Raw genomic sequence first — 21,036 nt, forward strand, 5'->3', positions numbered from 1 at the left:
GTCTGTCAGTCTAAGCAAAGATAAACATAGAAAAGAGTGATGAAATTAAAGATTGAAAATCAAAAGGAACGACCATGGTGGAGGCTGTTGTTATCCCCGGGAAAACAGAATGAAACGAAGGATTAACTTCAGGGGAATTCTGCACATAATTACAAGTTTCTGAAATGCTTTTCTTTTTGTGTGTGTGTGTGTGTGTGTTGTAGACTGATGTCCTCTCTTCCCATCTTTGTCTCCTTAATACTGGGCTCTCTGGTAAAATAAATGCAGTAGAGAAGAGTTCAAAGCTGCATTTGATGTCGTATTTGCTGGGAGGAGAAGCGAACAAAAGTGTTGAAATCCTCTCTCACTCCTGCTTGCTCTCTCTGTCCCGATGGTCTGCTGGATCTCTGCCTCTAGTAATCAAAGTACTGTGGAAAGGGCAGGGGTGTGTGTCATTACTTATGGTTTAGAGGACAAAGACAGAGAAGGGTGAGAGGCTTTTATTGATACACTGCTTGATTTGGCAGTGGGTTCGCTCTCAAATCTTCACTGTTGATTTTGGGGTCACAACACAGAGTAATCTCTGAAAGTCTACAAGAGGAAGGAATAAGATGTTGAGGGCATCGCATACAAAAGAACCTCAAAGGACATGTCAATTATTTTTATTACAGAAAACTGTGATGATGCTGAAAATTCAGCTTTGCATCATAGGAATAAATTACATTCTAAAATATATTCAGATTTGTAAAGATATTTCACAGGATTAATGTTTGTACTGTATCTTTGATCAAATAAATGCATCCTTGGTAAGTATATATATAAAAAAAATCTTTCAAAATCTTTTTTTAAAAAGTTATCGCACCCAATCTTTTGAATTATATTAGGGAATCTTCAGGTTTGCTGTTGCATTATGGGATTTTCATGACTCATGATGTCTCTCTTTCTGTTTCCTCTGCAGAAATGCATGAAGTTTAATGTGGAGTCTCCCATCTGGTTGTCTAAACAACGAATCCTCTGCACCCTCAACCAGAGCCTGAAGGATGTGCTAAACTATGGCCTCTTTCAGCCTGCGTACAACAGTAAAGCCGGGAAGTTCCTGGATGAGCAGCGAACACTGAAAGAATATCCACTTCCCGACATCTCTCCTGTCCCGTACCTGGAGGTGAGAGTCATACCCCCAAATTAACACCTTGGTCTTGACACTCAATATGTGCACCAATAAAATAAAAGCTTGGCTTGCTTACAGTGTGAGATCTTATTTTGGCACCCTGCCTTCCTGAGTATATCTCCATTGCTCCATCCTCTTCTGTCAGCTTGAGTGGTCAGGAATGCTCTGATTGTCATTTCACCTGATTTATCATTTCAATTTTGACTTTTGGAGTCCGTGGAAGAAAGAGCATTTAAGAGAGAGAGAGCAAACCAGTGTTGGCTTCTGAAAAATGGCCTCTGCATATTTCTGCTATGAGCAGATAAATGACAAAAAGAAATCATTGCCTTTATGCAGTTAGGCTCTTCCTGAATGTGTTGCTGAATTTGGAGCTGTACTAAATTTATTATGAATGTCTCCTAGGTGTCATAAACCTTGACAAACATGAATTAATGTCTATCTATCTATCTATCTATCTATCTATCTATCTATCTATCTATCTATCTATCTATCTATCTATCTATCTATCTATCTATCTATCTATCGGTCTGTCTGTCTGTCTGTCTGTCTGTCTGTCTGTCTGTCTGTCTGTCTATCTTCTATCTGTCTGTCTGTCTGTCTGTCCGTCTGTCCTATCGTTCGTTCTATAGTATTATTTTAACAACAAGTAAGTTTACAGTGTATTAACAAAATCACAGCTAATCAGAACACATTTAATGTTTACTATTCAATGTATTGGATATTTTGGACCAATGAGAATTTTCGGCGGGTGTGGCTACACAATGTGATGAAATAGATATCAAGAGACTTGTTGCATGTCACTCAGCATTGCTGGTTAGAACATGAGGCTCACAAAAAAACCTGTATACATGAAGATCATTAAGTGATAAATGTGGTAAAAGTACATTATAACTGTATATGCAGTATCCATACCCAGTATCTGATAAATAGGCGAAACTGTCAAACTTGAGCGATATACAACGTGCATGAGAGAACAGAAGGAGATGTGTGTTTGTGTGCGTTTTATCATCCTCCAAAGCAACCAGCTGCATGTGAACAGTCCACAGTCATTTATTTTGCTCACATTGCTAAGTGTTGGCACTCTTCTTACAGCTCAGACCCATCCTGGTATTTCAGAAACCATCACTGCACAGCAGACGGTCCGTCGACACACTGGCCTTGACAAAAAAACTCCCATAGTGGATAGATCACTCCTGGGTTTGCTAGATAGACAGATACAGCACCCAGTAACAAAGAGATGTGAATGGTCAGATCTCAGTGGAGGAGAGGGATGGAGCTGTGGGTGTCCCCGAGGCCTTGCCCTCTTCACGGGCACATGGTTTTGTGTACAGCGCTCGCTTCTGCAGCTCCAAGTCATGGCTGTTTCGTAGTGATGTTTTGCAATATTTTGTTGTAGTTGGTGTCATGTTTTGGGATTGATGGCCCGAGGTGCAAGACAGAGGAATTCTGGGTAGTGCTGAGAATTATAGTGTTGGCTCGCTTGCACTGCTACTGCCCACAGCCAGAGACGCGTAGCGCAGCAGACGGATCCTGTGGTGAGTTCAGAGCGTGTAAGATCTATTCACCTTCGTTGTTTGTGAGCTTTCGACTTGTTTTCTGTTTGATCATGACATTTTGACTCGTTTGTTCCTGAGGCGTTTGTTAATGGCCTTGAGTTTGACAGCGATACATTACTTTGAGTTTCCAGTCTGCCTCTGAGTTTCCTCAACTTTGCTGTTGTTGTCATGATTGAAAAGTTTTTTTTTTTCTTTTTTTTTTTTTCCTCAACTCATGATTCAAGAAGAGTTTTGTCTCATCAGTTTTCTTGGTGTTTAAAGCAATAGTTCACACAAAAATGAAAATTCTGTCATTAATTCCTCACTCTCAAACTTCTAACAAAGTTTATGACATAGAGATTGAAATTGAAGTCATTATTCAGTGAAATCCAGACATCCGTACAGTAATGAGAGTTAATGAAAGAAGTAGAGCAGTGAGTAATGACTTAAATTTTGATTTGTTCCCAGCACAGATAGCATATGGCTCCAAAGAGGGCGTATTAATTGTAAGGTCTACTTTAATGGTGCCTTTACGTCGTTTTTGCCTGAAGACTCCATTCATTGCAGTAGCATGGGGGAAAAAGTTATACAGGTTAGCAATGACAAAAGGGTGAGGAAATGATGAAAGACAACATCTGGTTTAACCAATAGAGTGAGTTTAGGGCTGTAGAAACTTTTAGGAATTTTTGCTACTTGGTGTCTCTTGTGGTGTAGAAATGACATTACATTGACATTCCATGACAATACCCAAAGTTGTTCTTTTTAAGCTTTTCTGTTATTTTTCTTGGCAAATTTACATTATAATATTTATAATTAAGTCTGGTTTTAATTGTTACTTTATCATGTGATTTAATTTTTTCAGATATTTGATATTGGTGCTTTCCAGCTTTTGAGATTTGTTGTATAATTTTTTTTTTTTTACCAATTTTCCCTTTACCAGGATGTTCCATACAAGTGTCAGTGTTTGGTATGAGTACATTCTTTTGAAATCATACTGTAGGTTTGTGTGAGGAACCTCAGGTCGGAAATGTAGGCCATTATTCTATGATCATTTTGAAAATGTTTAGATTATTGTAATTTTTTTCTCCCTAAAATTGTCTCAAAAGACTCCCGTTGTCTTGTTCCTCATGCAGTTCCGCTTGCGTCATGTTTTGACTGAATGTGCAGTTCACTGATTCACAGCTGGTTCTCTGTTAAAGGACGTTGTGATCCTGAGCACAGCTGTAATGTTGATGTGCAGATGTTTCAGCAGCTCACAGTTATGATTTCAACAGTTCACACTCAAACAGAGTCTCCCTCCACTTCACAGTTTCAGCAAACATGACAATCACTGAAGAATGTTAGCATGTGCTCTTTAATGAAGACTAAAGTTGTGATATCCATAGTGATGTAAACCTAATCAGTGCTGTGTTTTTGGTTTTGGCAGTTTCGCTACAAGAGGCGAGTGTACACACAATCTCACCTGGATGAAAAACAGCTGTCAAAGCTTCACACTAAGGTAAGACAGGAGCGTTAGCTTCTTTTTGTACCCACAATGCATCTTGCTGATCTGCTTTCACTATAGACACACATTTTTTGGAACAAGAGTTCAGTGACTACTAAAGTTTCTTGATGTCATGATTTAGGTTTACATTAAGGTGATGAAAGATGGTAGCTGTTACATTTTGCAGCACTGGACCAATCAGAGTTTACATGATGGGGATTCTGATTCGGGAAGAAATCATTCTAATTAATACATTTTAAAACGTATGCTTTTACTTGTGCCAGTGTCTCAAATTAGACATCCTGATATCATTATTCAAGTTTCAATTAAGGTGATGTCACATGGTACCTGTTACTTTTCTCAGCGCTGTATCAGTCAGTGATTACATGATGGGGATTATACCATTTTATAGAGAATACTGTGGCAAATCTGTATTTGTTCTTCAAAAAGAAATAATTGTAATTAATCGATTTAAACAATTATGCTTTTTAGTTCTATCAGTGTTTCAAATTAAGATGTCATTAATCGGTGATTGAGGTGGCAAATAGATCAAATAGATTTTTTTATATATTCTTTTTAGTTATACCAGTGAGTTAGTTAACTCTGAGTCTGAGTCACCAATCGCCCTGCAGAGGAAGTTTGTGTCTCATAGAAAGCGGATATTAGCGAGTCTCATCGGCTGCCTAATGGTTCCTGGAATGCTGTAGATGTTGAGGTGTCATCGAGCTGTTTAGATAGATGATAATGATGACGACAGTAATCTTGAGAAGCATGGAGCTGTGGAAGAGTTTACATGACCGTAACCTCCTCTGCTCTTCACAGATCAACAACACTTCTCATAAACACACACCGAGATGCCCTGTAATTACCAGCCAGTCCAATCAACTCCCCTCTCATCGTGTTAATGCTGCTGTTTTTGGCTTGTCTGGGCTCTACGAATGAGATCTCCTCTCATCTCTCCTGGAGAGTCAGAGTTATGTCCTAAATCAAAATGAGCCATTAGCACAATAAATGGAAATCAATGTTGGCTTTGTACCAATTTCGGCATCATGATGTCAGCTTGAATCCTCTATTCCATTCAATTAGACGAGAGCCTTTCTTTAGATGTTGGCGAAAATAGCACTCGTCTGACAGAGTCACCCTGTGTGACCGCATTACTGCAGTGAATGAAATGAAAAAGTCATAATCAATGAATAATCCACACTAGTGCTTATTAAAGGGTTAGTTGCCCCTAAATGTAAATTGAATTCACTTTAGCAAATTGATTCATTTGGATGGTATTTTTTAAGGAACCTGTTCAAATTCTTCTGTCATGTGAACGAAGTCATTTTAGGAAGTGCTAATACTATACATAGAGGTAATCACTAATTACAAAAGAAATTGCAAGCAACCAACTTAACAATTTTGGACTCCTTGTGATGGACTGACTATCCTTTCACTTTAATATAAGGTAAGGTACAAATGGTTTGTGAGAAATTTTGACTGAATCACTGAAGAGAGTCATTTTGAAAGAGTGTTTAGTTTGTGAATCAGACATCACCAGTTGTTTTTGGTTTTCAATTGTTCTGGGGCACACTGATATTTGATTGTGTGTGAGAATTTGGAGCGGGCATATTCCCTGGCACTCTTAAGTGGGGCTTATACTGATTTATCTTCCAATCTGTCTGGGCCAGAGTGGTTCACTGTTGTTTTTCTGTCATTGTGGTTTTGTTGTGAAATTGTGGGGTTTTTGACGGTCCATGCCATTTAACTGTTGGACTGCGCCATCTCCTGCTCGCACGGGGGGTGGTGAGGGTATAATCCGCTTATACAGTGACATTGTTTCGTTTGTTGTACTGACCTCTCCTGCTGGCTGCACATGCAGATGATCAAACATCTACGAATGCCAGTGTCTGCTCATGCTCGCAAACCCACACACACATGAACTGTCAATTTGTGGCACAGCCGTGTGTGCTCAGTGGTGTGTGTTCAGGTCAAGCATTAGCCTAGTTTACAGTCATTCACTTTTTACTGAGCCGAGGTGAAACCTAATGCACTGTGTGTGTGTGTGTGTGTAGCCTGGAGGCCAGAGATGGTCATATGACAGATGGTAGAAAGAAGTCTTTCTTTAACAGAGACAACAGACCCTCAGTACTGAAGCAGCTGATGTTAACATGAAAATGAGAAGTTATCATTTCATTACTGAGCTCATAAAGATGCGTACAGCTCGACCCTGGCCAACTCCAACACAGTCTCACCTGAGCTGCATTACTGAGCTGGCAGGACACACTGCAGGCCCAGCTGTGTGTTAGCAACATCTGCTCTCCAGAGAAGGAGAGCAGGAGGAGGAGGTGAGGAAGAGAACTAGAGCGTGTCTAGAAGAGCCTCCTGATGCACACAGACACACTTTACACTGTATTTGCAACATGGGTGTTTGAATCTATCGATTCACTGAAGAGTCAGTTCATAAAAGAGTCATTTGTTTGTGAACAGGACTGCACTGTTGACACTTTGTGACACTATTTGACACTGTTACACACCTTTCTTATCTGTATTAGTTATTTAATTATTAAATTCATTCATATGTATTAAACTCATTCAGACATTCCATAGCTCACTCATCCACTAACTCATTATTTCACTGTCTGTATAAACTGAAATGTGTTGTACTGGCGAGTGTGTTGAATGTTAAAATCAGATATCTGACTGCTTATTTCTGATTCACTGACATTCACCCCGTTCCTCTCAGACAGTCTGTGTGTGTGTGTGTGTGTGTGTGTGTGTGTGTGTGTGTGTGTGTGTGAGTGAGTGATAATGAAGACTCTGTATCCACCCTGTGCTAGTACAGGTGTTTGGACAAACGTGTTCTGGCTACTAACTCGTGTCAGTGTACAGGGCCAGTGTGTATATCTGTGTGTGTGCGAGCACTTTCACGTACACTCTTTCTTTTCTAGTTAAAAGTAAATGTGGCATGTTTGACTTGTGCCCTCTGCCTCACCTTTATCTGATTCAACCTCTCTCTACACATCAATCGCTCATTCCTGATCTCCAGTCGTCTTCCCTTTGGCTTGCACCTTCCTCCCCGTCTGCCACACCTGAGGAAGCTCATTACTGACAGTCAACCTCCAGTGCAGAACACCCCTCTGACTCATCCCTCCATCAAACAGACAGACAGACAGAGAGAGAGAGACAGAGTAAGTGAGCTGAAAGACACAGTGAAGGAGAGAATATTTTATATAAACTGTGTTTGTCCTCTAAGCCCAACAGATGAATGTGTGTGTGTTGCTTCTTTTGATTGTGTGTGTTGTGAAACCAGTGGTTCTGTAACTGGTGGATTGTGACCCAAAATTGGGTCTGCCAATTGCAAAGAAAAATGAATGCTAAGTGGAAACAATTAAGTGACACTATATTAAGACACTATTAAATCAACCTTATCATTGTACTTAGTTAGGGTTATAAAATAGTCCTATATCATTTAAATGGGAGGTAAAACACTTACTTGATTGAGTTGTGATCTTGATGTCAAAGGTTACATGTTGAAAGTCTATAGTGCATTGATGCAATCAACCAAACCAATCAGACATAGAATCACAACATTACAAACTTGTATTTAAACCAAATTTTCTTTTTTTTTTAAACACAGCAAAACTGACCACACAGTGGTTAAAGGAGAAATAGGTGAATGTTCTTACATGGCCTACTCAGAGCCCAGACTAAAACTCCCCTGAAAATGTAGCTTTCATTACAGAATTGGACAACATAGATGAGGTTGTGACACCAACAGACATTTCTATCCAGACAGAACTAGATTTCTCAGAGGATGGCTGAGTTAACTGCAGAAAGTAGGTAATTTGTTATTCAGACCGACATGTTCGATTCAAACAGGACTGAAATGACAAAATATATCTGTGAAACACGACTTTACTGACATGAGAGAACTAGATTCAATAGGGCTATAGTTTCTTTCAGAAAAAGTTTCCCATACATGAAGACATGGAGCATTTTGATACAGTGCTTGAATGATATTACAGACCTGCAGTGAGAGAAAAGAACAGCCACGTCTAAGAGTTGTTTCTCTGTCTGTCTGTGTGTTTGGGCTTTTGTGGTTTCTTCTCTTATAACACCTTGAATGCAATGTGTGTTTGTGTGTGTGTGAGAGAGAGAGAGAGAGAGAGAGAGAGAGAGAGAGAGAGACAGGACTGCAGCAATCGCCTGACCCTGCATGAGGTTATAATACTGGTATAGATTGTTTCCACTGCAGTGATCTGGACATGTATGTTTATTAATACATCACAGGCCAATAACACTTAGTGCGTTTAACTAATTTGTCTACTCTTTTAATTTCTTCATTCGTTCTTTACTTCTTTTTTTCTCAGAAAAGCTGCATCTTTAAATTCCTTTGTCCTTTCCTCCATTCTTCCTTCCTTCCTTCCTTCCAACATTCCTTTCTTCTCCAAAAAGCGGCATCTTCCATCCTTCCTTTCTTGCTTCCTACCTTCCTTCCTCCCTTCTCAGAAGAGCTTTCTTTCTTTCTTTCTCAGAAAAGCAGCATATTTAAATTCCATCATTCTTTCCTTCCTTTCTTAAGGGTGTCTTCAAGATCCTTCCTTCTTTCCTTCATCCCGCTGTTAAAGCGCTGCTGCATCGGCGATACACATTTTGGCTCTTGCTGTTATCAATGTCCCAGTGGTTCTACTAAAGCTATAAAAATGTGTTAAAAATACATCAAAATATATATATATATTTTCCCATCGATAAAACACTTGTTTCAAATGAAAATTGTTGAGGAAACTTGCACCAACTTTCAAAAATGCATCATAAAATTTATTGAAAAACAAAACTAGAAAATGATATATTATTTGAGCATATTAACATCTTACAAGTTCATATCCATCAAGTGCTCAATCGGTGCTTCTTCTAGTGTATAGACATCCTGGCCGTTATATCGTTGTATCAATACTGTTTCCAAGCAGTCTGAATACACTATAATTTAATCAACCAATCACGTGTCCCATTTAACACATCAAAGTAAGAGAGAGGAAAGCATACCTACCACTCTGGTTTCCCTCCAGCCAATCATGTCAAGCAGGAGGCGGGGTTTAATGTAGTTGCAGTCGTATCTGTTCTGGTCAATGAGCATGCTGCAGTCGACTGCATAGTGTGTGTGTGTGTGTGTGTGTGTTGTCAGATCATAGATTTGTTTCATCACTGCTCACAGTCAGCGGGAACAAATGAGTGTGAATGAATGAACGTGAGCTTTTTTCTTATTGGCTCAACCCCATATTTTCTCTCCCCCTCCCCTCCTCAAAACTACCGCCACATCTCCCCCTTTTCTCCTCCCTATCTCCCTCATGTTCCCTCCCAGTCACCGCATCCAGCAAAATCACCCCTTCATCACACGCCAGACGCTAGCGTGTGTGTGCGCGCATGTGAGAGAGAGTGTGAGTGGGCAGCACTCCGGCAAGACGTGTGTGGCGAGAGAGAGAGAGAGATAGAGAGAGAGAGGACGAGGAGGAGAAGACAGGGCGATAGGTGAGAGGGCATGTAGTAGATGAGTGTGTGATGAGAGGAGATGGGGGGAGCACTCGGACGGAGAGACGGCAGAGAGCGGAGGAACAGGAAGCCACGCAAGGACGCTAAGAAGTCCAAAATCAACAGTAAGGTATCCCATTCTCTCTCTCTCTCTCTCTGACACTTCTCTGTGTGTCTGTCTCTCCTTGTCTGTCTTGTTTAGATTGTGTAAGTGTGTGTGTGTGTGTGTGTGTTGCATTGCATTCCATCAGTGTGTGTATGTGGCTTTATAGCAGAGTAACTTCCCTTTGAATGAGTGAGACAGTTTGGTACAGGGACAGAGAGACAGGACTGGACGCAGGCTCAGCAATAAGGATTTTTTTATGATGTAACTCTGGGACAGGTGTAAATTCATACACACAGTTTTGTTTGCATGCTGTGCGAAATAGAACTGTTTGCTCATCATTTTGTAGTCATTCTTGCAATTTTCACTTCCTTTTCTGTGCAATTTATTGTGATTATCTTGCCAAATTTTGGTAAAATTAATCATTTCGATGTATTAGCTCCAACACTGATACCAATTTAGGTGTGCATTGATCAGTGAAAATCTCCACAAGAACCAAACAAATCCACACAATTTGCAAATATATATATATATATATATATATATATATATATATATATATATATATATATATATATATATATATATATATATATATATATATATATATATATATATATATATATATTGTGATGGCTAAATTTACTTGCTGCATCTAATATTTCTATTAGGTTTTAGAAATGTTATTTTTTTATATTTATTTATTAAGACAAAATACAGTTTAATAATCACTATTTATCACTGTATCATTAAATATCACAATACATCATTAGCCATAACATTAAAGTTTTTTTGTTTGTTTTTAGTTTCACTTTTTGGTCATTTGTACCATTTTACCATTGAAAAAATAGCAAGGAAAAAATAAAAAGCAAAATATCGTCTTTTGTGTTCAATAAACTCATACAGGTTTGGAACATGTGGAAAGTGGGTAAATGATGACAGAATATTTATTCTGGAAGTTAACTTATACTTTAAAACTTAGAAATGTTGCCTTCACAAACGATCTAAAACAACTTAAAATTCATGAACCATTTTTTATAGTTTTAGTTATTATTAACTACATTGCAGCTTATTGTTTTGTCTCTTTTATCAGCATGTGTTCAGTGTAGCATAGAATGTCAAGACAGCAGTGGAGCTCCAGTGTAAGTGTGTGTGTGTGTGTGTGTGTTTAAGGTGTGAACAAGAACAATTCAAGCGTTAAAGTTTCGCATCAAGCATTTTCAGTGTATTTCCCACATCTTCTGCTGCTTTTCATCCGTACTTGCTCGTCCTTTGAATGCCATGCCCAGAATTGTGATTGCGTCTGGTACCTGAGTGCTGATCTGCGGTCTTGACAAAGATGACACTGGCTGTGACGATTTATCGAGGTGCTTGCGCGATGGTATGATCAGACAGAATGTGGAGGTGTAGTCAGTCACAGAGATGACAGATTTGGGAAAACAGTATTGGAATATTTGGGAGACACTTTCCTTTAGGGACTTGTGAGAGCACACAGGTGACTCTGGGTTTCTCCCCTCTCTTGTTATACTGTTGATTCCATCCTATACTAACAGACCACCTTAACACTTTTGGGTGATTGGATCACAATCTTGACCTCAATCAAGTCAAGTGTAAGTGCACTTACTGTATGAAATCTTTATATTGTTAAAAGGTTTTGGGTCTGGAAGATTTTTTTTATGTTTTTGAAAGACTTCTCAACAATACAGCCTCACTACTATGAAATATATATATAGAGAGAGTTTAAAATAACTATTGTATATTGTAATTTATACTTTTTTATTTCTGTTTATTAAAAAGCTAAATTTTCAGCAGCCATTAACCTTATTGTTATTATTGTCATATTAACTTTCTTATTATCATCATTGAAAACAGTTGTATTGTATAATATTTTTGTTGAAACTGCTAAATTATATTTCAGGATTCTTTGATAAATAGATAGTTCTAAAGAACATCTGTTTGAAATACAAATATTTATTTTTTTCTTTAAAAAAGCAATCTTAAATTCCCCAAACTAATATGGAATATTAGTGCATATATCTGTCATTGTTTTAATGTTCCTGAAAATTATATAGTTTATGTATATAATTATCTGACATTATATCATCTATAATTACCAACATATGCTATATATGTTTATAAAGATTTAAAGAACTGAAGTCATGTACAACTGACAAGCAATAGTTCATCTGACATTGTTGAAATCTCTTCTGAAACTCTAGAAGAGACATTACTATGGTGTTTAGATAGAGAGCCAGTTACTTTAGGAAAATAACTCAGTTTGAGCTCATTTTAACTTCATTTATAAAAGTGAGATCTGTTTCATATCTCAAGTTGTTTTTCTAATGTACTTCTTTTTTACAGGAAGCACTTGAAATTGTAGCGTAATGTACTGTATATGTCTGTAAATATGCATGTCTTGGTGCGTTAGCCAGCACTATATTCACTCTACACGAGACAGTCTTTTACTGTAAAACTAACAGATCATGAACTAATTTGCTCTATATCTGCCAGCTGCGACCTCATCCAGTGATGTTCTTCTATGTGTTGCTCTGTGATGTAGCCTACTGTATAGTTTGTGATATGTATATTAATGCTGATGAGGTTTGAACCTACAGTAACTTGCCTTGAGTTTTCAGTTGTTTTCCAATGCGGTGTCTTTGTGGTGCAAGGTTGCTGGTTTGGGGCAGAACTGAGCCACGATTGAGCCCTTGAGTGAGACTATTAACCTCAGGTTACTCCAGGATGACTGACCCTGTTATATGCCACTTTTAATGATATCATCTGCTAAATAACTATTTATGTATTTATGAGGGAGGTTTTTGAAATGCATGTCAGGTTTTGAAGACAGGGTACATATTAACATTAAATATTAAAGGTTATAAAGTGGAAGGTATAGTTGTATTCAGTGGTTAAGTTCTGTTAAATTATTTTGAAGTGCTTTTGAAATACAATGCTTGTGAGTTTGGAGAGCGAGCATAGAGCTGTGAAAACCGTCCCATCCACTGAGCTGTCCCGGGACTCTTTTATCAGTTCTGCCCAGAGGCTGACCATTACACGACCTAATTAAACCAGAGTGAGGATCAGTACAACCACAGAGGACTTACACATCAGCTGCCCATAACACACACACACGCACACACACACATTTCATCAGTATTTAACCGTTTAGAATCACTCATGCAACTGGTGCACACTGATAAACTGTATTCATAACAGTTAATCTATCATTATACAGCTTCAGACAATTCAGGACACATCCAGGATACATCTGCAGTGTTTAATGGAGAATACTTCATATAATAATTATCAAATTACAGCTGAATACGCGCAGCTCTAAACATTCGTTGCTCATAATAACTACCGTTTGATAATCGCGAAAGGTCTAATGGAACTAACTGTCATCTTACATTGGCAGCTATTACTTATAAATGTAAAAAAATAATAATAATAAAGTTATGCAAATTATGCACAGGAGCCTTTACATGCAGCAAAAATAATCTATCCATCTATCAATCTCAGTCTTTCCATCCATCGTTCCTTTGTTTTATCTCTCATTTCGTTTATCCATCCATCCATTTATTGGTCCATCAATTCATCCATCCATCATTCTTATGTTTTATCTGTTGTTCTTTCTTTCCATTTGTCCATCCATCCATCCCTCAGTCCGTCTGTCCATCCATCCATGATTCTGTCAATCCCTCCATCATTGTAACGTTTTATTTGTTATTCCCTCTGTCTGTTTATCCATCCATCCAACATTCAGTCCATCCATCCATCATCCATGATTCTGTCAATCCCTCCATCATTCTAACGTTTTATCTGTCATTCGCTCTGTCTATCCATCCATTCATCCCTCCATCATTCTATTGTTTTATCTTTCATTCCGTCCATCCATCAATCCATAAATTAATTCATCAGTTCATCTGTCTATACATCATTCAATCCATCCATCATTTTATCAATCATTAGATCCATCCATCCATCCATGCATCAGTCCATCCTTCATTATAATGTTTATCTGTCATTCCATATGTCCGTTCGTCCATCCATCCGTTATATAGTTTTATCTGTTGTTCCATCAATCTGTGACATTTTTAGTTCTGTGTGCTGTTCCACATAAATCCATTTTATGTTCATAAGACATGTATTCTGTTTTATCTCTCAGTTTACTTTAAAGCATGGCATTTTTGGTGCACACAGCTGGAATTGTTCAATGATGTTAATATGACATCAAAATAACAGGCATGATGATGCATACTGTACCTAAAATCAGACCACCATAACATACGTTATAAGGATGTGCTTTTTTCCTTATGGCTGCTCATATATCTTCTGGCATGAATACATCTGTCTTTTTCTCTTTCAGACTGCAAGAACTGATGTGTAAGCCTCACTACTATGAATTAAGGTCATGCAGGGTGTGTTGAGTGTAACTGGAGGAAACAGCAGTTATTTATGCATTAGGAACTTTTGCACTGTTGTTTTAGCACGTGTTTTACGAAATGAAAGTTTCCGAAAGAATATAGTGTGCAAAGTGTTTGGACTAGTTTGATGATACTTTTATGGTCTTTTCTTAAGTTTGAAAACGGTTCCCATTGAAAATGGTGATCTTTTTTTTTTTTTTAAGAGGAAAGTAAGTCATAGAGGTTTGGAACAACATGTGGTTGAGTAAATGATGATAAAATGTTAATTTTCAAATGAACTATCCCTTTTTACATAAACCAATAGTCGTTTATTAAATTGAGTGAAACCGATACATAAGAGCACCATCTTTCTTTCTCTGTGCACCAGTCAGAGGTTAATGGGCCAGTTGTTCATCCATAAACTGCACCAATGAGAGTTTAAGCTACTCTTCTTCTCACCTGTGGACAGAGAGACAATTTATATGGAGTCTGAGAGAGAGATTGTAAGTTTGTCACCATTTTTTGTTACCAAGAGGACTCGCTCCTGAAGTCCCATTAAGACAAATGGATCTCTCAAGGAGCCGTCTGTCAGGCATGAAGGGCTGGAAAGCAGAGCAATAACTCAACACTAACTCACTGAGGAATGGGGAACTGACATCTGACCGCCAGCCTGCCAATCTCTCGGTCAGTATAACAGACAGCACATATGCCATTTACAGTACATGCCACATTAACACCAGTGTGCCAGCGGTCCGTTTCATTACGCGCATCATTAGAACAAATGATAAGCATTATGAGCTGCGCTAAATGCATCATGGGAAGACTTGGATGTTTTTTGGATGCCATCAGATGTGTAAGCAGATTTGGGACACATTGTTATGGAATGTGCCGGCAGTGATGGGTGTTTTATGAATATTGATGGGAATGTTATGCTAATGCTGGATATTTTACAAATGGTAGTGGTTTATTTTATAGGCGACGTGTAATGTGCTGTGTTTCCATTTTTGGATATGTTATGAGTTCTGCAGGCTATATTAAGAAATATGAGGTATTGCGGGCTATGTTATATTTTCATAGTGAGAGCACATTTAAGTTCACATTAGATGTATAATGGGTAAAATGAGTTTAAAACAGGAAATGTGTGAAATATTGTCCATAGTGCTGGATATATGTTTATGGAAATTATAGGAAGCAAATGGGGTTCTGTAGGATGGATTATCTGACATAGGTCATTAGAGATTTATGATTATGAATACTGTGGAAAGTAATTTATTTGATGTATTATGGCTATTTATAATAGATTATGGATAAAATATCCACATGTATACATAATGAATCGAATGATGTGCATGTGTGGTTCATTAACAGTCATAATAGATATAATATGAGGAAAGTGTAATTTTTTTTTTTTAAATGTATGGAATATTGTGTTGGATAAACACTAGGCAAAGCGAAGTATATTATGTACATGATATATATATATATATAATGTACATATAATGGTAAAATGTAAGAAATATTGCGGACAGTGTTACATATGTATATCGGTAGGATGATGTTTATGGGAAGTGTAGGGAATGTTATGGACCGTGTTGGGTATCTATTGGCTAAGATGATTTATGTTATGTGGGGAGTTTGGGGAGTTTTTGGAATGTGCTGGATATATTTGGACGATAGGCAAGTGTATTGTGGGAGTGTGTGGTGTATTTTTGGCTGTGCCATTCTCTGCTGGTTGGGGCTATCAGAGGCACATGATGGCAATGCTGACTCAAGCTTTTCTCTTTCTGTTGGTCTGTTCGTGATCTGATGAGCGAAGGCATTCCTTGCGTTCCTTTACACACACACACACACACTCTCACACACACACACACACAATATTCATGTGTTTGTGTATACTGAATGCTAAAGTCAGCAGTATGTGGTGTGATTGCACTCAGCTTTATGACTGCAGTGAATGGGTTCATATTTATAAATCACATCAATGCCACGCCTGAGAGAATAACCAGACCCTGTTTACATAGCATTTCATCACTTGCTCACCTGTGGATCCTCTGCAGTGAATGGGTGCCGCCAGAATGAGAGACCAAACAGCTGATAAAAACATCACAATAGTCCACTAGTAATTCAAACCACTCCACTCCCTCAATTAACATCTTCTAAATTGAAAAGCTGTGTGTTTGTAAGAAACAAAACAGTTTTGAAATGTTTTTGTAAACGGTGCTTGATCTTTGCATATTTGTCTCCTGATTCAGGTCGAGATGACTTTTTCACTGGAAAAAACAATATAATGGATCGAGGATGCATATTTTAGCGGAAACCAACAGGTTGAAGTTTAAACTTGAAATTTAAACAACACAAATCTTCTCAATTGAAAATACATTAATCAATGGACTGTCTTGTGGCTTAGTTGTGGATTATTGTGTTGTTTTTATCAGCTGTTTGGACTGTTATTCTGACGGCACCCATTCACTGCAGAGGATGCATTAGGGAGCTAGTGATCTAATGCTTAATTTCTTCAAATCTTTTTCAATGTAGAAGTGCAATGTTTTTCAGTGTATTTGGCAACAGGTTTTTGTGTGTGTTTGGGAGGGGCTGGCCGCTGGTGTGGTCATTCAGAGTGTGTGTGTCTCTCAGTGGTCAGTCAGAAGTAGTATGCCGTGTGCTGTGGCAGAGCAATGGGGATCTCTAACATTATGCTGAGAGTAGAAAAAGAGAAAACCACCCACCATCCAGCCATCGAGGTCAGAATGTCACGTCAAGTCATTCTTTCTTCGTTTTTCTTGTAGACGAATCTGCATATGCACCTGAACATAACAACTCTGACTTCAGACTAGACATCAAGAGGGACATGAAAACACAGCTCATAGGGCCATAGAGGTGTTTCAGCTCCAGTAGTTTAATTACAGATAGCAGTCATGGCAGATTAAGTTGAATTATTGTGTGAGGTTTGGGAGGATGTGTTTGAGTGTGTCTGCTTCAGAAGTCGAGCAGTCTTCACTCTTAGTAGTATCTGTTGTTTTTGGATCAGGCTGCTGTTCTGGATTGCTTAAAGGGATAGTTCACACAAAAATAAAAAATCTGTTATCATTTACTCATCCTCATGGGTTTTGGGGTTTCTGAGTATATATTCTCACATAGTGAATTATAAAGCTAATCTAGCTTGTTAATAAACCTGGCATTGTATATTATGAATATTGTAGGCTCTGTGATTAATTGCTCTTCATCTGTAAGTCACTTTGGATAAAAGTGTCTGCTAAATGAATATCAATGTTATCAAGCTTTGTTGTCAAGAAGTAAAATGCCAAGTTGTTTCTGTCATTTTCTGTTTAAATGAACTCAAACCTCCACTGTAATTGAATTGCTTGTTTCAGCTGAAACATCTATATCTGTTTGCGTAACTCTGCTTAAGTGTATCTGTGTGTGTCAGCACATGACAGTATGCTGCTTCATATGTCACATGACTAACAGAGGAAGACAAAGAGAACACAGCTCATGACAAAGGCTTCTGTGACAGCAGCGCGTGTAGTATGCAGTGTTCATGTGGATCTGAATGGGAATCTTTTACTCCTACTCTCAGCATGTGTGCATGTATGGGATTGTTTTCACTGATGATAAAAAAAATATATTATAATATTTCGTGAAAATGGCATCTTTGTCCATCATTATGTATTTTTGAACAGTAATGCTCGTTTGACGGAAGTAACAATGGGTCGCATTCACTAATAACTGCATATATAAGTGCACACAGCTCGTTTGGAAAAACGATATATAAAGGAAGTAAATATTCTACTTTTTTTCAATTATAGATATTCAGTTGTATGTCTTTGTGTGAAGCTCGTGGTCAGTAATTTTTTTTTAATTTGTTTAAAAAAAAGTGTCTGATGCTTACCAAAGCTGCATTTTTAAATCAAAATATATTAAAAATTGTATATTATTACAATTTAAAATATCTTCTTTTTCCATTTTAATATATTTAAAAATGTAATTAATTTCTGTGATGCAAAGCTGTATTTTCAGCATCATTACTTCAGTCTTCAGTGTCACGTGATCCTTCAGAAATCATTCTAAAAAGCTGATTCGCCACTCCAACAACTTTTTTTTTCATACTGCATATTTTTTTTAAATATATATATAGATATTACATATAAAGATTAAAAGAACAACACTTATTTGAAATCCTTTGGTAACATTATAAATGTCTTTTGAACAACTTAATACAGCCTTTTATTTATATATGGTTTTAAAATGACAATATACCATTTAATTATCAAAGTGCACAAAGTTTCCTGTTAGAGTTAGAGAATGGAAGTGAAGTGGACGTGTGAGAAAGACTCAGTGAGTGTAAAGCTCGTTACAGCAACAGAACAAGAGCTGTTAAGGTGAGTGATGTGTTGACATTAGGTAACCCTAGCAACGCCACTCATCTTTTGAAAATTAAGAGGAGCTAAATTATGGTCATGAATCAGGAATGTCATTGCACATGCATGTAGTTCTCTCTCTCTCTCTCTCTCTCTCTCAATTCAGTTAAAATTTATTAGCATGACTGTGTAACACAATGTTGCATTAACATATATATATATATATAACAACAGCATAAATAAGGACTTACATAATAATACATAAAATCCATCTAAATAGATGAAAAGATAAAGTCAGTATCGAGTTAATCATGTTCAACATCTAATATTGTGAATGTTTAATACATATTTTGCAGCTAATGTAGCTGTGTTGTCATCTTTTCCAAGTAAAAAGGGCATTTTCTGTCACTAAGTTCGGTAAATGATGGGATCAGGGATTCAAATCTTGGGAGAAAAGTTCCCCTCACTTTGTGATATTTAGAACAAATCAGCAGAAAGTAAAGAAAAATTTTATTTGCTGATTATTTACTCACCATCAGTGCATCCAAGATGTAGATGAGTGTGTTTCTTCATCAGAACAGATTTGGAGAAATGTAGCATTGCCTCAGTTGCTCACCAGTGGATCCCTTGTAGTGAATGGGTGCCGCCAGAATGAGAGCCGTCTCATCACAGATCAAGCATTCCTAAACAAATATACTGGTGGATGTGAGAGGACAACAGGGAATGGACTTATTCACTGGAGGAAGCATTATTATGGATTATGGGATTTATTGCTTACAAACACATACAGTACTGTAGCTTTTTCACTTCGCAAGATGTTAATCAAAAGACTAGAGTGGTGTGGATTATCATGATGTTTTTATCAGCTGGTTGGACTCTCATTCTGATGGAACCCATTCACCATTCATTGTTGGTGAGCAGGTGATGGAATGCAAATATGTTCTGGTATCTCAAATATCAGTAAAATCTTAACTAAATCTTGGAAGGCCTGAGGGTAAATATTCAGCAAATATTCATTTTTGGATGAGCTGTTATACTTTAATACTTCTGTTCCATAAGGTATGCATTACATTTATCAAATGTGACAGTAATATATATTTATTTCAAATAAATGCTGTTCTTTAGAATTTTCCTATCCTTGTTCTATGCTTTTCCTGTCCTTTTCATCATGATCCCTCACATCCATTTTCCCTGTTCTGTCAATTCTTCTCTCTCTCATGTATGGCTCATGTTCCTGCATATTTCATACCAACACACATACAAACCCCAAAACAGTGGTCTAGGCTCTTAAATAATATACAATAGACCTCTGCCTTAATGCTGCAGCCTTTTTCCCTATGATAGCAGGGATTATAGAGAGGGAGTGTTGCTGTGAATCTGACTTCTTTGGCCAGAATGGTTGTGGCCCCGCTCTGTGTGGGTCACTTAGTTAAGTGGTGTGGCAAAAATTGCCCTGCGGGTGCTGACTGCCCTAACCCAGATTCAGTGGTATGCAAAGTACAACACAGCTGGGCTCTGGGGGAAGGGAACTACATCTGTATACTCCGGCATAGCTTGCATTCGTAGTGTAATTCACTCATGCGCTGTGGGAGATGAGTGTACACTGACTAGACACGTGAATGTAGTACATTTGTTTTGGGATGGCCCTTTCAGAACAAGATGCTGTGCCAATTATCATTTTTTGTAAGACTTTGAAAAGTAGATATTAGTTCGAAAAGAACCCAAAGAGAAGGTTTCATGTTCATTGGGAAGCAGAATGTTGTTTACTTATTATTGTTGTTGTTGTTTTATCTGCAGGGGGTGCAGCTGAGTTCATCAGTCTGGTTTCTGTTTTATAAATAAAAGTCTCATTAATTTATGATTTTTTACTGTAGAAAACTGGATTTTTAATGATTCTGCCATGGTTTCTGAAACCAGTAATCAGTGGTATATTCTTTTTAGTTTAATTTTATATATATATATATATATATATATATATATATATATATATATATATATAATTATTTATTTTTATTTTTTATGAAATAACTTTAAATAAAATGTCATACATACCTAATGACATTTAATTTAAAGTCATTTTATTTGATTATTTGTAGAGGTAGATCAATATTGCATTTTGCCGATATCGATAGCTAGGTTGGACCACACTGGCCGATACCGATTAATTAACCGATAGTTTTAAAAATGGATACTGAACAAAAACTTACATTTCATTTAAAGTCATTTTATCTGATTATTTGTAGAGGTCGACCGATATTGGATTTCGCCGATACCGATAGCTAGGTTGGACCACGCTGGCCGATACCAATCAATTAACCGATAGTTTTTAAAATGGATACTGAACAAAAACAAAAATAGTGCTTTATTTACAAAATAAGAAAAACAGTACTGAACCATACTAATAGTAGTAGTAGTAAAAGTAGTATTAGTATTAGTAATAAAAGTAATAATAATAATAATAATAATAACAGTAATAGTAAATGTTGTAAAAAAAAT

The 21,036-nt window shown here is 37.4% G+C and overlaps 1 protein-coding gene across 1 annotated transcript in view; it reads left to right on the top strand.

The window, feature by feature from the left end:
• The window catches only part of LOC113073073 (SH3 and multiple ankyrin repeat domains protein 3-like), a gene marked incomplete at its 3' end in the record, with an annotated part of 139,344 nt that overhangs the window by 90,660 nt on the left and 27,648 nt on the right, over positions 1-21,036 (top strand). The window contains exons 3-4 of the mRNA XM_026245976.1: positions 938-1,141; positions 4,109-4,180. Coding sequence (XP_026101761.1) covers positions 938-1,141; positions 4,109-4,180 — 276 coding nt within the window. The remainder of the gene's footprint in view (positions 1-937; positions 1,142-4,108; positions 4,181-21,036) is intronic.

This window comes from Carassius auratus, unplaced genomic scaffold (assembly GCF_003368295.1).
Source record: "Carassius auratus strain Wakin unplaced genomic scaffold, ASM336829v1 scaf_tig00011294, whole genome shotgun sequence".
In the NCBI taxonomy this organism is placed as follows: domain Eukaryota; kingdom Metazoa; phylum Chordata; class Actinopteri; order Cypriniformes; family Cyprinidae; genus Carassius; species Carassius auratus.